At 48.0% G+C, this 17,451-nt stretch overlaps 1 protein-coding gene across 1 annotated transcript; it reads right to left on the bottom strand.

The window, feature by feature from the left end:
- Positions 1-133: 133 nt before the first annotated feature.
- Positions 134-15,975, bottom strand: Cav3 (caveolin 3). Its single transcript, XM_021636490.1, has 2 exons — positions 15,556-15,975; positions 134-870 (listed from the first exon to the last, which is right to left on the bottom strand). The coding sequence occupies exons 1-2, from the start codon at positions 15,667-15,669 to the stop codon at positions 529-531; spliced, it is 456 nt and encodes a 151-aa protein (XP_021492165.1). The 5' UTR covers positions 15,670-15,975; the 3' UTR covers positions 134-528.
- Positions 15,976-17,451: the final 1,476 nt, after the last annotated feature.

Raw genomic sequence — 17,451 nt, 5'->3', positions numbered from 1 at the left:
AGACCCTGTGTATGCCCAGCAAACCAGCAGGACCCTAAAGAAGACAAAGCTTAGAGCTAGTTTTCAATTTGCAGGGAGGACCAACTGAACCAGAAAAGGATATACAGACACAGCAAAGGATGGTGTTCCCTGGTGCAGCCAAAACCCTTTATTGCAGCACCCTCCTCATGCCCGCAGTCACTGCTTGCTCTCCCTAGCATGAGGAGACAGGTCACCCCTCTAGGGGACTGGTGCTGGTTTGTGCTATTACAGTACATGTGAACGCAAAGCCTTGCGGTAGCTGCCTCTTAACAAACCCTCCCCTTAGGCAGGGTCACAGGGGATTGTGGTGGGCTGGGCAGAGCGAGGGCGCCTGTGTTTCCACACACTGGGCTGTCTTTTCCTTCTGGCTCCCCTGCACCGTGTGTTTCCATCTTGAGGGGAACCGGAAAAAAGACTGAGCTCTCCAGCAGCCGGCATGGAGCAGAGCCGCGGCGCTCACCTGGCGGCATTTCCGGTGCCCACCCTTCCCGGTAGCCCAGCCTGGCTTCAGCCTTCCCTCCGCAGCGCCACCTTGATGTTGCCACAGACCTGGCCCAGCGCAGCAAAGACCGGGTTGCAGAAAGTGCGGATACACAGTGAGTAGATGTGGCTGATGCACTGGATCTCGATCAGGTAGCTCTTAATGCAGGGCACCACGGCCCAGATGTGGCAGAAGGAGATACAGGCGAACAGGAAACCCCAGAGCAGGGCCAGGGGCACACCCAGCAGCGTAGACAGCAGGCGGTAGCACCAGTACTTGGAGACGGTGAAAGTGGTGTAGCTCACCTTCCACACACCATCGAAGCTGTAGGTGCCCTCAGGCTCTGCAATCACGTCTTCAAAATCTACCTGCAGGAGCAAGAGGTGCGACAGCTCAACTCAAACTGTACGTGGGCTTCTCTAGTGTTTGCTTTCATGCCTGCACCAGAAACCCTGGGAGGGAGGCCAGGGAAATGGTTTAGCACTTGTTGCTCTTTCAGAAGACGTGGGTTTGGTTCTTGGAATCCACTTAGTGGCTACAACCACTCATGACTCTAGTTCCAGGGGCTCCGACACCCTTTTTTGAATTCCACGGGCCCCAGGCATTCGCACACTATATATGTGTGTGTGCATACAGATACACACATATATACAAATATATCTACATATATATGCACACACACACACATAAATATATGCAGGCAAAACGTCCATACACATAAGTAAAATAAAACTGAACCAAAGATTTAAAAAAATGGAAGAAACCCTGGGGATGTCTGTTGAACCTCAGTGGGTCTTGGTGGGGTCGGGGACTGTACCTCCAGTGAGTTTCCAGCATGGATGCTAATGTTTCCCTGCCCGGCTGACTCGCCACACGGTATAGCTAGAAGGAACTCTGAAGCCTGTTCGGCTTCATCATTCTTCATTCACCCAGAAGTCGAACAGCTTGTTTCCTTCCGCAGTGCTAGAGTCACAGTGTCTGCTGGAGTGTGGATCTGCAGCGTTCCTCAAAGGCGTGGCCCCAACATGGTACTACTGGGAGATGGTGGGGCCTTCAAGAGGTGGGTTTTAGAGGGAGGGAGCCAGGGCACTTCAGATGTGCCCTGGAGGGGACACTGGGGACCCTAGCCTCCTCCATTCTCCTTGCTCTCTGGTCATCAGGTCAGTTTGGCTCTACCACATGCTCCTGCCACGATGTACTTGTCTTACCCCAGGACCATGAGCAGCCAGTTGACCATGGACCGCACCTCCACGGCCGCGAGCTACAATAAACCCGTTTTCTTTATATGTTGCTTATTTTGGGTGTTTGTTACAAAGGTGGAAAGATGACGCTACTGTCCCGGCTACTTTTTTGTTAACTTGACACAGGCTGGAGTCATTTGGGAAGAGGGAAACTCTCTTGAAAAATTTTCTCCAGCAGATTGTCCTGTGGGCAAGCCTGTGGTGCGTTTTCTTAATTAGTGATTGATGTGCCAGTTGTGTGTGGTGCTACCCCGGGGCAGGTGGTGCTGGGGTGCGTAAGAAAGTAGGTCAAGCAAGCTAGTAGGCAGTGTGTTCCTCCATGGCCTCTCTGCTTCAATTTCTGTCTCCAGGTTCACACCCTGCTTGAGTTCCTGTCCCAACTTCCCTCGGTGGCATAGTGGGCCTGACAGTTGTAAGCTGAAACAAACCCTTTCCCCCACAAGTTGCTTTGGCCATGACGTTTTATTACAGCAACCAAATCCTAAGACACACACATACACAATCTATAATCTTTTAATCCTAAAAAAGTTGGACAGCTGGGAGCTAGGGTGAGGATCAATCTGTCTAGCATACACACAGCCAGGGCTTTGTCAATCTTCAGTGACACAAAATAATTCCAGAACTTGAGAGGTGGCGGCAAGAGGATCAGGAGTTCAAGGTCATCCTCAACTATAGAGAGTGTTAAAGTGCAGCTTGGGTTATGTTAGTTCCTGTCTCAAAACAAAACCAAAAATACCCCAAAAGTTGGATGGTCATATTTAACCTGCAGAGATGTATGGATCACTTGTGGACATGTCACAAGCTTTAGTCTTCCTGAAGCTAATGAAGACAGTATCACTGCTGCACTAAGTGATGGGTTAAGCTGGGGATGGGGACATTTAACTCCTGACTACGGAGCTAGGAACTTCCTGGGGACAGCTGGTGTCTGAAGGCTACCGGGTGGACAGACGGCTGTAAGCTGGAAAAGAGCATCAGGGCTGAAGGAACAGAAAATACTAGAAGCCACTGGACTATACAGCGTGGCCTGTAGGCCATACAGGGTCTTCCTGGAGGCCAGTGTGAACACCGAGCAGTGTGGTGCTGGAGAGGGGAGGCAGGGAGACTTCGCTACTGGGGGGCCCTCTATGGTGGTGGGCAGTGCCCAGCTGCATCTGGGTTTTGAGAAGCTTGTTTATTGCCGCTGGGCAGTAGGAGCGCTTGGGGGTGTTATGTGAGAACTGGTACAGGGGTCAGTGAGAACTTGGTGACATCTACTTTTAACTAGTAGCTGTGAGTTGGAAAGACACATGGGCCTGTTGCTATACCCCAGCCCAGAACTGGCATCTTCACCTCTGGCTTATGTGGAGCAAAGATGCAGAGTTTCTATTTCTTCAGGGATCTCCCAAAGTCTAGAATCCCAGGAGCGAGGCTGGAGGGCCCTTCCAACTTAACCTGGGTTCATTTGCCACCCCGTTTCTCAGGGAGGGACCGTGTCTATGGAAATGTTCTGACCTTAGAGGCCTTCCCAACCCCTGTGGTGGCCAGCCCTCTTCCTGAGAAGGTCTTCTGGGGTAGCTCATAGAGAGACCCTACGTGGCCTCAGGAGCTCTGCCAGCAAAGAGAGGCATTTAGGCAGAGGCTTGCTTCTCTGCCTTTGTCCCACTTGGCCATTCTCCACTGCCCTCCTTACCCAACACGTTCTGATCCTGCCTCTGTTTTATGCGACAGTCCTGAGTAAAGGAGCAGAAGGCTCCCTGTGGACCTGCATCCCATTCCTCCCACAGTACTGGGGAGCATAGAGGCCAGAGGAGGGGGCTCTAGGCTGGGCCAGGACCAGGCTCAATCCACACATCTGGACTAATCCAGTGTCTTCCTACTACCTCAGCTTGGGTCATATCCCAAGGTCCATGCTGGCTGGGCTCCAGCCCTCAGGGAGGGTGGGCACTCCTAGTGAGATCTAGCCCTTGGTAGGCGGAAAAACCTATTCCAAGACAGAGTCACAGTTCTTTATCTTCACATTCACCAAGATCCAAGGGTCATTAATTACTGTAGCCCAGACTGTCCCTTAATTCCAGCAGCTTCCTCCATTTGACACACTTTTCCTGTTTGTGCCTCAGTGTAGAGTCACTGCCATGCTTTGGACCCTAATTGCGGCTTATTGGCTGGATAACCCAAGCAAGTTATTGAGTTTTTCTGGGTTGCTTTTTCCTTACCCTGTTTTGTAGGCGTTGTCAGAGGATTAAATGGATTGAGTCATGGAAATACTCAGAACTCTGGCTGGCACTTAATGGCAGGGTGAGGATTGGTCAGCTTCTTCTCGAGTTTGGATCCGAAATGACCTCTAATGGAACAAGTGTTAAAGCCTTTGGTCCCCAGGGAGGCACTACTGGGAGACCAAAGAACTTTTTCAACTGTGTTTCAGCCATGATGGACTGTCTTATTATAGGCTCAAAGCAATGGGGCTTTCTTTCATGGACGGAGACCTCCAAAACTGTGAGCCTAAACCAGTCTGCACTCTTCATAAATTGGACATCTTGGGCATTTGATGCACAGAAACTGACTGAACATCTGTTGCTGGAGAGGGAAGCTGCAGTAGAGTGTGTTTCTCAAGAGAGAGAGAGCTAGCTGTGCCTGTAATCCCAACCCCAGGGAGTCTGAGACAGGAGAACTGCCCTAAGCTTGATGACAGCCTGGACTGTCATAGGGAGCTGCAGGTCACTCTGCCTGTAGTGTGAGATCCTGTTTCAAATTAACAAACAAACAAACAAACAAATAAATAAACAAAACACCAACCAAGAACAAAAACTAGGAATCTAGGGTCCAAAGATGGTTTTGCATGTCAGTGCAGCTGCTGACCTGATGGGTTGGTTTGGCATGTCTCTTAACCTCAGTGAACATTTATTCCTTCCTCTTTAAAATGGATTTGTCAAGCACAGAGGTTAGGTGTAAAGTAGGGGACTTGGGGAATGGAAAGATATCACAAGGAAGAGGAAATAGAGTATATAGATATAGACTGATGGTGGTTTGGGGGCTGGAATGGGAGAATTAAACAGAAAGAGCGAGGGAAGAGGGGATAAGGGAGAAAATACTGGAGGGACAGCTTAAACTTAGGGCCATTTGAAAGATTGTATGGAAATCCACTATGTTAGAAACTATATATATATATATATATATATATATATATATATGTACAAATATATATATGAAAGAAATCTAAATGGAATAAATGGAATCACCAAATAATTAGGGACACAAAGCCCCAAATTGATACCTGTTGTCACTAAATGAAACATCTAATGCCAGGAATGGGTTATATTTAATGTAGTTGTGGGCCAAAGGGTCTTTATGGGAACCCCCAAACAACCTAGGCTATTGGTTGTGCTACAGAAACTACTGATAAACTCTGTTGCTGAAAACATCAACCACACAACTCACTGAACATGAAGAAGTTTACCTGGTGCCTACCTAGAGCCCTCACCACCACTAATTATTGTTTAGGGTACTAGAAGGTACTGTGTATGCTACCAGAGAAAAAGGTTAACACCAATCCAGCTACAAACCCTCTGATCTATAGCAGTGACCTGCCTGCAGGGCATGCTGGTGAAATAGTGGCACAAAAGTTGTGGGAGCAACCAACCACTATCTGATTGGATTTAAGGCCCACTTCTTGAAGTGGAAACCATTCCCTGCACTACTCTATGGGCCAAGAACATGAGACCAGATAAGCCAGGGGAAAAATAATACTACTGTTCTGCTAAGGACAAATGCCATTCTGCTGTACTCATTGACTAACATTTTTACACACCCACCATCAGAGAAGCTTCCTCCTGCAGCAGTTGGGAACAGATACAGAAACCCACAACTCAGAAATGTTTACAGATTGAGAAACTTTTGAACACTCATTCTTAAAGGGGATGTCTCCATCAAATCCCTCCTCTCAGGGTTCAGGGAACTTTTCAGGAGAGGAAGAAAGATTGTAAGATTCAGATAGGATGGATGACCGCAAGGAAACAAAGCTTTTCAAACACGACAGGACTGAAGCACATAGGAACTCACAGAGAATGTAGCAGCATGCACAGGGGCCGCACAGGTCTAAGCCAGATGGGGTCCCAGTTCTGAGAGGGGAAGTGAACACAAGCCCCGTATCTAACCAGGAAGCTATCTCCAACTGACAATTACTGACAGAGGAAAAATTACTTTTCTCTAACACAGTTTCATTAGGCATTTAAATCATGTGTCAGGACAAGCCCCATGCCCAGCAGTAGAGGGCCAGCAGAAAATGAACTCAAAAGTAGAACTCCTGAAGGGCTTTTTGTTTCATATATTTTTTTTTGGGGGGGGGGGTAACATTACAGGTCTTTTGCTTATTGTGCTGGGTTGTTTTGTGTCAGCTTGACACAAGCTGAAGTCATCTGAGTGGAGGGAACATCAGTTAAGAAAATGACTCCAGCTGGGTGCAGTGGTGAACACCTATAATCCCAACATTCTGGAAGGCAGAGGCAGGCAGCTCTTTGTGAGTTCTAGGCCAGCCTGGTCTACAAAGCGAGTCCAGGACAGCCAAGGCTATACAGAGAAACTGTGTCTCAAAAAAAAAAAAAAAAAAAAAAAAAAAAGAAGAGAGAGAGAGAGAGAGAGAGAGAGAGAGAGAGAGAGAGCCTCCATAAGATTGGTTTGTAGACAGGCATGTAAGGTATTTTCCTTCATTAGTAATTGATGGGAGAAGGCTCAACCATTGTGGGTGGTGCCATTCCTGGGCTCCTGATCCTTGGTTCTATACGAAAACAGGCTGAGAAGCCACAGGAGCAAGCTAGTAAGCAGCACTTCTCCATGGCTTCTGTATCCGATCCTGCCTCAGGTTTCTGTCCTACTTGAGTTCCTGTCCTGACTTCCTTCAGTTACCACCAGTGCTGTGGAGGTGTGAGCCTAATAAACCCTTTTCTCCCCAACTTGCTTTTGGGTCATGGTGTTTCACTGCAGCAACAGAAACCCTAACGATGACACAGATATTATGGCTGATTTCCTAGTTTGTGTTTTTATGGGACTCTTATGTGCACAAGTATTTGTACAGAGAGAAAGGGGGTGAATTTGAGTGGGTAGAGAGGTAGGAAGGATCTGAGAGGAATTGGGGTAGGGGAAACCGTGATCAAAATATATTATTTGAAAAATATCTATTTTCAGTTAAAAAAGAGACAAAAAAATAAATGTTAGAAATGAAATAGGGGTTAGCATTTCTTATTGGTATAAAGAGCAGAAATAATTGTTTTCTTTCATTTATTCATGATCCACATATGTTTCACCAGTTATCTATTTATCTATCTATGCATTTAGTCATCCTCCTTTTCCATTCATTTATTTACCCATCTATCTATTCATCTAATAATTTATTATCCACTCATTTGTCTAACCATCTATTTATCTACCCATTCATTCCCTCTTCTACGTATTTATCTACCCATTCATTTATTCATCTTAATCCATGTATCATCTATTCTCTTTTCATCCGTTTGTCTATTATCTATCTATGTATCATCTATTTATCTATTCATTTTACTATCCACTCTCCCATCTTCTACCCACCCATCTACCAACTCCCTTAGCTCTATCTAGTCATTCATCTTCCTACCCATCTGTTTATCCATATTCCCTACCTATCCTCCTTTCTTCTTATCTATCCATTGTTCATCTGTTCATTCACAGAGACAAATACTTACTGAGCAACCCGTGCCCAGAACTCAAATACCTGCCACATGGTAGATTCTCATTAATGACAAGTACTTGGTTAAATGCTCTTAAGTTCCTATAAACTATGTCTCGAAAGTTCTGCTGACATTGCAGATCATGAATAAAAGAATTCTCCAGCTGCCCTCATTATCCTGTGTGAACCTCTCATCAAAAGCTGATAATAGATGGATTCTTTCTCTCCTTCTCTGCGTATAGTGCTTGTTCCTTCCATGAAGATTTCTGTTGTGTTTTTTAATTACCATTTCTTCCCAGAAACCATGGGCACACACACTTGAGACTCCCCCCTCCCCCCACTGGGATCATCTTTGAGGCCTGAAAGTGTGCCAACTGGTTGCTTTTCTTTGAAGCAACAGTGTGAGGTTGGAGGGCTGTACTGTGCTGGGAGGTGGCAGCTGCTCCCCTCAATTGAATCTGAGACCTGAGGGCACTCTGCTCACAAATGCTGGGTTTGGAGAGCCATTCATAAAAGCCACATGTAAGAGTCACTGAGCAGACCTAGGTGGCCATGCCAGCGCATCAAGCACGCTGTGAACCATTTCTTACCTCCTCTCTAGCAATGGGAGGGAGAACGATCTCTCTGGGAGGGTTAGGGCCAAAGAGCCACCTATATAGCTGGAGGGTGGGAAGGGAAGTATCTTTTTCTCTGACAGTTATTTTTGGAGCATCAAGAAAGCCCGTTGGTTAACTGGCACGGGCCTGCACAGCCCCTGCAGTCACGGAGAGGGTTGGGGAGGAGCGTGACCGCTGGGTTGCCTGAGAATGAGGGGGAGGACAACACCTACCCCCATCAAAAGTCTGCCTCCACCAAGAATTCAACATGACTCGGTCGGTGGTCATCAGGTCAGGACGATTCAGTTAAGATTCCTAGCAGTGGGGGAGGCAGTGCTGGGCTTCCAGCTTCCGCTTGGCTGTTGCGTTACTATGTGACTCAGGTGCTGTGCTTTTCCTCTCTGGGAATCTAGTTATTTGTGGTGTTGAACTCTACAAAGAGAGAATAGAGACACTGTCCTCAGCATAGCTTCAGCTTTGGAGTCAGAAGACAGGAGCAAGTAGCTTAGCATAGCTGAGTCCTGGTTTCCTGGCCTGCTATCCTGCTATATAAGGGCTGAGCCATTCACTCTCAGAAGGCCGGTACATAGGCTGAGTTCATGTTAGAAATAGTCATAGAGACGCTGGGCTTGGCAGCTCCCGCCTTTAATCTCAGCACGCAGGGAGGCAGAGGCAGGCGGATTGCTGTGAGTTCGAGGCCAGCCTGATCTACAAAGTGAGTCCAGGATAGCCAGGGCTACACAGAGAAATCTTGTCTTGAAAACAGAAAAAAAAAGAAAGAAAGAAAAGAAATAGTGATAGAGATTTGATGCAGTCATTTTATGACTACTGAATATAATAACATTCATGAGGATTTATACTGCATACCTATTTTTCATTTCATTTCTCTAACAGTTAATTTTTACTACGTCTTACAAAAAAGTATTGCTGTCCAAAAGACTGGGATAATCGCAGTGACCCTTACCCATACCATCTGAAAAGCACGGATGCATAAAATTACAATGGGACCATAGCCGCAGAACAGTCTGAAAACGTGGATGAGACCTGCTTATTTTGTTAGAAATGATGCTGGCAGATTTTTGTTTCATCTGGGATGGCCATGGTAACACCCACAATGCATTTGGGCTCTCTAGATCATCTCTTCCCATGCATCTTATATTAGTCATTTCATAGGGTGTATAAGAGCCTCAAGTAAGACTGGAGCCATAAGGGAATGGAGAAAAGGTAAAATGGATAGACATGGCCAGAAAGCTGGGATCTGGTGGACTGGGCTCTCTGATGGAGAAACCACAGCATAACCATGCTCCAGCATGTTTACTGTATAGAGTTGATCAGAGAGGCGGGGGTTATTACATACAGCTGAACAAGGAGGCAGGGTTTACGGTATAGGGTTAAACCAAGGAGGCAGGTTTAGCCAGTCTTTGTAGGATCGGGCTCTGTGGGCGAGCAGTTTTCTGGCTGTGAGAAAGCTATGTGGACCTTTTCTGCACATGTTATCAACAACCATACCCAGACCAAAAGGGAAGGTTTCACTATTTACCTCTGACCGTCACCTCCTGGAGAGAGGACTTTGACATTACTCCATGGGTCTGAGGCTCTGGGGCCTTTGACATGACCGTGCCTATGTCAACAACATTCACCCTTTCTCCACTCACTGTAGCAGGGTACCCCAGCAGGGGCGGAATCTCAGTATACAGTACAGGAGGTGAGCAGGTATTGCCAGTACCTTGGGCTGAAAGCATCCCATAGGGATAGCTGGAGAACCCTTGCTGGAGCACAACAGGATTTGCATTTGTGTAAAGAACCAGGGAAAACGCTAAAAAGGGGCCGCAGGAATTGAGAATGTATCCCACTTGTAGGGCTCACTGTCTTCTTAGTGTGTTTTGGCACCTAGCCTCTTGCCGGCTTCTTCCTGGCATCTCACTTGCCCTCTCAGCTAGTGCCTCTGGTGAAGATGGTGCAGGTCGGGTGGGGAGCCACGGAAATGCCTTGGCCAGAGTCCTAGACTGTGTACTAGCTTTTGGCTGCTGGCTAGCAAGTCTCCCCAGATAACCTTCAGTGACTCACACCTCTTTGTATCTATGTCCGTGGGTGGTCTTGTCCCATCTCAAGGCTGAGCTTGCCATGTGACTCATCTTAACCACCAGAATGTGACAAAGAGAGCGCTGGGGTAGCTCCAGCCTAAGCACCAGGAAGTTCTGGCAACTTCTGCTTTGGGGACTCCCAAGACACCGGTTTTTGAAGTTCACTTTTATACTTTGCTCTCGAGGCTAGTGTCTGTCTGTTACAACCTGCTCTTCTAGAAACAGTCCTAAAATTCTGAAATAGAAGCTCAGCCATCCCAGCATCCAAACATAGTCCTGTCCTCTGTCTCTACGTGTATCCTAGAATAGCAGAGAACCTCCTTGAATAATCCAGATCAGAAGAGTCCCCAAGTGAGGTCAGTCCTAGGTTGCCATCTGACCGAAGCTTCAGGGATGGCCCCAGAGAGAGCAGAACTGCTCAGCAGCTCCACAAAGCCATAGATCTGCTGCGGTGATGGATCGCATGGCAGTTAATTACTGATAAAAGTGTGTCACTGGGGAAAGCACCCTAGATCCCAGGTTCATTTTCTAGGGGCTGGGGGCCTTGATTGCTGATGGCACAAGACATTCTTTGCCTTGGTTGCATAAAGACTCCTGATGACAAAACACAGGAAACTTGCATTTTAGCAAGCTAAACCCCCCCAAAAGGAGACCACATTTTGAAAGGGGTAGACTAACAGAATCTGCGTCACCAAGTGAGAATACTTCTGTATTAGTTCTGTGTGTGTGTGTTCATGTGTATATGTGCACACACACTGAATCTTACTCAGCGCTTCTCCACATTATTTCTCCAAGACCGTCTTTCACCAAGCCTGGAACTCACTTTCAGCTCACCTGGTAGCCTGCAAGACTCAGGGATATTTTATGTCCTCCAGTCCCAGTGCTGGAGTTACAGGCACACACCTGCCCTGCCTGGGTTTTTCTGTGGGTTGTGGGGGAACTTGGTTCCCCATGCTTATGCCGCTTGAAATCTTCTGACTGAGTCATCTTCCCGGTAGCCATTTTGAGAAGAAATTTACAGAGGGTAAAGCACTTACAGAAAGGAACTGCCAGTGAGGCCTGAACTATGATCTAGCCTCAACCTAACCTTTCTGCTTTCTCAGCCACAAATTCTCTTTTGGGTTCTCTGTGTTTTCCTCTTTGGGTGGTTCAGTATTCTCCAGCAGCCAGAGTAGCAAAGATGTTCTATATGTGCAACTCTGACTAGCTGGTGGGGCTTGGCTTCCTGGAAAAGCACTGTGATCCATTAATGATGCCTGCCGTGCACACAGGAAGGGGTGGCAACAGCGCCTGCCCCTCGCTTTTACAAACTCTCCCCAGTGTTCTTCCTAGATCTCTGGAATGCCTCCATATCATTGCTCATTCCACTTCCTCTTCTTAGAATGCCTGATCCTCAGTTAACATTTTTCTCATTTTAAAAAGTGCACCCTGGGTATCATTTTGCCAAAAAGATGGCTCCTGATTTTCCTAGGCACAAGTCACTTTCCTTCCCTAACCTTCCAGGCTACTTCCTCTGACACCAGCTTATGGCATTTGGCATCTTCCGCTGTGCTGTACAGGTTCCTTATTCTAGTCTCATCTTGCAGGGCTTGGATTCTTCCCATGGAGGAATATTGGGTCAGTCTTATTATTGCACAGCAGAGTGTCCACACTCCATCAAAATTGGGAGTGGGACTTGGAGGGAAACGGTAGACTGCTAGCTCCTCTCAGTGCTTCTGGCCTTAGCTGACAATCGGAAGGTGCCATTGGATGGAGGAAGGTGTGAATTGGAAGTGGGTGGAGAAATCATGTTCAGACACATCTATCTGCTTCCCCTTCTCAAGGGGCTGATTTGAGGCATCTACGAAGGGAGAGCTAGAGCGGCTGCTTCGGGACCCAGGGCACATGTGTGAGCCAGTGAGGGAGGGACTTGGGGTCAGCCATGAGCCTTCTCAGAAATGACTCCAGTGACTAGGGTAGGCTGGGGTTTCTAGGCATGCGTGGGGAGGGTGCGGGAGACTCTGAAACCCGAGTCTTCAGGAGGTGCCCTCGTGTGGGGCACGTGTACTAGAGCTCAGAGTCCCGGAGCCTGGTATGCAGCACGTGCACAGCTCTCACCATGTCCTCTAGGAAGCATGGCACCTGGCGGGCAGCAGGTTCCCAATGACTGGTGGCGGGGGTGGGTGGGGAAGGAACGGGGTACTCTCTTTACAGTTCCTCAGCTGCCGCCTCTCACGACTTCCACTCAGCCAGGGCCTGCCCCGAGGATGAGAGGCTAGTTCAAGTCGTGTGGGTGTACAGTCCCTAGTTTCATGGCGACTCACGTTTTCCAGCCTGGGTTCAAGGGCGGCACCCATAGGAAGTACCACCCTGTGCTAGCTCTTCCGGTTGACTCTCTCCTTTCTCTCTTTTGTCTTACTGTGTGAAATCTGAGGTGACTGTAGTGGGGACTGGATCCCTCTTCTCCACCCACTCCTGCCCAGAGAGCGAAAAGGATTTTTCAAGACACTCAGCAAGCTTAGCGTCATAGCTGGTGCCAGGATGGGGACCGCAGCTGGTACTCCCTGGACTCTGCCCTTGCTGTTCATCATAGCCCACGAGGACCCCGCTAAGATTCGAGAACACCCTGGGAGGGGCCGCTTAACAGGCTTCTGTATCTTTACTTTGGCCTCTGTCTTAGCTCTGTCCCCACTTCTCACCTGCCGTCCATCCTTCTGTCTTGTGTCTTTCCCGGGTGATGACAGAAACCCAGGCAGTAGAAGGCTGTTCTGTTCCGACAGCTTGCCCTGCCCCCAGGCAGCCAGCTCTCTGAAACTGTGTGGTATTTCTCTCCCGATATTATCCCTGTTCTACATTTTTAAATATTTTATTTCTGGCTCATTAAAAATGAAGGAAAGGAAATGCCAGACAACTTCCCAAAGCAGACAATGTCCAAACAATTTCAGTTAATTTCCTCTGGACAAAATTAATTGTGCACCTTTCATTTAGTCTTTGGGAGCTATTTGTATGGGGATCAGGGCTGTCAGAGAGACATGACAGAAAGCTGGTTACTTATACTGCAGTCTCTGCCTCTGTCTTTGGATCATAGTCTGGGTCTGGGGCCTGATGTGGGCTCCCTTTTGGCTTAGTAGAACCTCTTGGTTCCTTCTGCACTTTTTATCCACCACAGCCTCTCCAAGAAATTGTGCTTTCCCATGCTTCTTATCTCCATCCCTAATGGTCCATCAAGAACCCCAGAGGGCTCAGTTTTCCAGCCTTCTGGACTGGAAGCTGCATGAGGCTCTGTTCAGCCCTATAACCACAGACTTCCTAGGAGTGGGGGGACTGTGTTTTATATCTTCAGTCCACACATGACATTTCTGTTGCTCAGAGCTATCTGAGGCTCATTTACCTCTTGGACTTAAATGGCACTGTTGTAATGTCACAGAGGAAATGAGGTTCAGAAGCTTAGGTGACATATCCAGTATCTTTGCTTTGGGGGAGGAGTCTGGAGTTGAGAGCAGGAAGTTCAGCTGGACCGCTGTGTGAAAACCAAGGCTGGTACACTTCTCTAGCACTTTGACGTTGGAAAACTTTGCTTTGTAAGCACCCCACGGAGTTCGATCGCCACCATTAGTGACGTCTGTCGATTTGACACACAACAGTGTGATCTGTTAGAGGAGTCATACCCACTGAAGGGACACGGAGGTGTGAAGCAGTTGGCTACTTGGAGGAGTCAGGGAAGTCTTTCTGGAGGAGGTGACACTGGGTGATGTCCTTGAAGTCTGAGTTGGGTAGAGTGAAGACAATCAATTCTTCCCAAGATACAGGGGTATGTGCTGGGGGGGGGTGTTGGGGTGGCATGGGGAGTCACCAGGCAGTGCAAACGGGCAGCAGTAGCTTGTGCTGGGTGTGGACAGGCAGATATTGGGTTTCAGCCTTGTAGGAAGAGCAGTCTTGAAGGATGGCAGCTCTGGCTGTGCCTTTGAATGAACCCTTGGTTGTGTTACCAAAATCTGTGTCTTGTATAAACCCAGGTCTCTAAATTCTGTGCCATAATAATCACAATATAAAAAGAGAGCCATGGCTTCACTGTTGTGCCGAACTTAAGAAAGTCTGGCACAATTTGAGCATGTGAACCAGCCTCCAACATTAAATCTTACGAACCAAATATGGAACAAGTATTTCTGAGGGAAATCTGGAGTCCACAGCGAGTCCTTACTACAAGACACACAAAGTTCTAGAAACAGATGTGTATTGTTTCATGCAGCTAAGATGTTAAAGTGCTACAATTCTGCATCAGAGTTAAGTACAAACATCATTTCTTTTAAAAGTTAGTTAGTGCGTGTGTATTGTGTGTACATGTATGCCATGGTACATGTGTGGAAGGCAGTGGGCCCGTGGGAGTCTGTTCTCCTTCTACTACATAGGTCCTGGGATTGAACTCAGACCATCAGGTTTGGCAATGGCTTTGTTACCCAGTGAGCCGTCTTGTCGGCCTCACAGAAATCAATTTCAGCTGCTGGAGTCTCCTTTTTCAAAAGTGACTGCTGGAAAAATGTAAATTTCAGAGCAGGTGTGTGCTTTGGCCATCTCTGTACCGTCTGTTTGGTTGTTCGGTCAACCTGACATGACTCTAGTCTGATCTTAGAAAACTACACATGTAAGACGAAGCCACGGGGACTGTCGTGGCGAAAGAGCGCAGTGCCCACATCGGTGCGCAGGGCACAGCGGCCGATAGGGAGTGACCGCAGTACTGTGGATGGTTTCACAGTTTGCTGGGTGGCTGTACCAGGGGTCACACCGCACCTGCAGCTCTCCAGGTGGCTTTGGCCCGCGATTCAGTGCTTAGCCAGGATCCCTGGCTCCCTGGGGACTCTGAGGCTGGTGGCAGGGCCTTTGCTCTGAGGGGGGGGGGGGGAAGGTCCCTCTGGCATTTAGGTGGAGACTGAGTTGTGTGGACCCAAGGCTGACAACTGAATGTTCCCTTTAGGCTCCTGCTGAGGGGCCTATGCCTGGCCCCAGGCACCAGGCCTGGAACGAGGCTGGGAGCTAGGGTGAGGCAGAGAGTTGCAGGGATGGTCTGTAGGGCACAGGGTGCCAGAGGGACAAATACTAGGCACCGCTATAGTGCAGCTAGTGTCTCCTGGAGGGGCCCCCGCTGAAGCTGCCCTCAGATTAACCCCAAGCCTGCTATAGAGACAGCCGAAGTGCCGCTGGTACAGCAAAGCAGGTTCTGAATCTTCCCCGCGATTCCTCCTGGGCCTGTAGCCAAAGCCAAGGGTAGGCAGGCCCTTGGAGCTACTAGAAAGAACGCATTTTTGGTGTCTTCCCCTCAGCCCCATCATGCATGTGGCTAATGTTTTCTTCTTGCCTTGCTATGGCCCGTATAATCTTGCCTGTTTGCTGGGGGTTGAAGAAGACGGTATCCAGGGGGCTTCAGGGAGGCTGACCTCAAATGTGTGAGGACCGTGATGTCCTGCTTGGTCCCCGAGCTTACCTTCACAATGTCCTCATTGATGTTCTTGGGGTCGCGGTTCACCAAGTCTATCTCTTTGCAGTGAATGTCCTTGATGATCCGTGCCTCCAGATCCGTGTGCTCCTCCGTCATCATCGTGGGGCTGGGGCACCTTCGCCAGGAGATCCGAGCCTTGTGGCCGGTGTTGTTGACAGTCCTGGGGCAGAAAGACCAAGCTTAGGGTCTCCAGACTGGTGCCCCCGCCGGCTAAATAGGCCCCACCCAGCATGCCGGCTGACAGCTGTCCTGCATAACTTCAGCCGGCCTCTAGTTAAAGCTGCCGGTGGCATGCCTCCAAGCTAAAATTAAGACTGGATGGCAGAGCGCTCCTTAAAGGGGGCTGAGCAAGCCATTGGCCTCACGCGAGAGAAGACCAGGCATTCCCTGCCAGCCACCAGGGCCTGGCCTTCCCGGTAGCTGTGGAGGCGGGCTGAGCAACCTACTTGGAGTCCCTGGAATTTGCCACTGAGTACTCAGGCTCCTCCCAGGAGCAGCTGCCCAAGAAGGGAAGTGGGTTCAGTCCCAGCTCTGTCTTCTGCTAGCTGCTGAGTGACCTTGGTGAACGTCCCTTCTGTGGGCTACCACGACCCTCTCTGTTAATAGGGTTACTGCAAGGACCAGAGAATAACCATCAAGACTCCTCTCACCCTGGAGGAGAGGAGACTGGCTTTGTGGGGGGTTCTGTAGGAGGGACTGGAATAGTCTGGCAGAGTCTCCTCGTGTTAGTGCTGACTGGCTGTGGTGGTTAGCCACAGCGTGTTTGTTGTTTTATTATTAAAATATTTAAAATTACGTTATTGTCTGAGAAAGCGCCAGGTTGATTTCTAAAGTGGTTGTACAAGTTTACATTCCCACCAGCAGTGGAGGAGGGTTCCCCTTTCTCCACACCTTCTCCTGGATATTAGCCCTCTGTCAGATATAGGGTTGGTGAAGATCCTTTCCCAATCTGTAGGCTGTCATTTTGTTATGAAGACAGTGTCCTCTGCTTTATAGAAGATTTTCAGTTTCCTGAGGTCCCATTTATTGATTGTTGATCAATAGCCCATGCTGTTGGTGTTCTGTTCAGGAAGTTGTCTCCTGTGCCAATGAGTTCAAGCCTCTTCATCACTTTTTCTTCTAACAGGTTTAGTGTGTCTGGTTTTATGTTCAGGTCTTTGATTCACTTGGACTTTAGTTATGTGCAGGGTTATAAGTATGGATCTATTTGCATTTTTGCACATGTAGATATCCAGCTAGGCCAACACCATTTGTTGAAGATGCTACTTTTTTCTACTGTATGGTTTTGGCATCTTTGTCAAAAATCAGGTGTCCATAGGTGTGTGGGTTTATTTCTGGGTCCTCTATTCGATTCCATTGATCCACTAGCCTGTTTCTATGCCAGCACCATGCAGTTATTATTACTCTATAGTACAGCTTGAGATCAGGGATGTAGATACCTTTAGAAGATCTTTTATTGTAGAAGATTGTTTTAGTGATTCTGGGTTTCTTGTTATTACTCAAGATCAAGCTATACCACTCCTGGGCATATATCCAAAATATGCTCAAGTATACAACAAGGACATTTTCTCAACCATGTTTGTAGCAGCTTTACTTGTAATAGCCAGAATCTGGAAACAAGCCAGATGTCCTTGAGGAATGGATACAGAAATTGTGGTACATTTACACAATGGAATACTACTCAGCAATTAAAAACAAGGAAATCATGAAATTTGCAGACAAATGATGGGAACTAGAAAAGATCATCCTGAGTGAGGTATCCCAGAAGCAGAAAGACACATATGGTATATACTCACTTATAAGTGGATATTAGACATATAATATAGGATAAACATACTAAAATCTGTACACCTAAAAAAACTAAGCAAGAAGGAGGAACTT

The sequence above is a fragment of the Meriones unguiculatus genome, chromosome 5 (assembly GCF_030254825.1).
Source record: "Meriones unguiculatus strain TT.TT164.6M chromosome 5, Bangor_MerUng_6.1, whole genome shotgun sequence".
NCBI classification, from domain to species: domain Eukaryota; kingdom Metazoa; phylum Chordata; class Mammalia; order Rodentia; family Muridae; genus Meriones; species Meriones unguiculatus.
Note: the sequence above shows the minus strand (reverse complement) of the source record. Positions and strands in the feature narration are given on the sequence as shown.

Coding starts and splice junctions, on each gene's coding strand:
- Cav3 (XM_021636490.1), bottom strand. CDS start 15,669: ATGATGACGGAGGAGCACACGGATCTGGAGGCACGGATCATCAAGGAC. Junction 871..15,555: donor TCAATGAGGACATTGTGAAG/GTAAGCTCGGGG, acceptor TTGCTCCTGCAG/GTAGATTTTGAAGACGTGAT.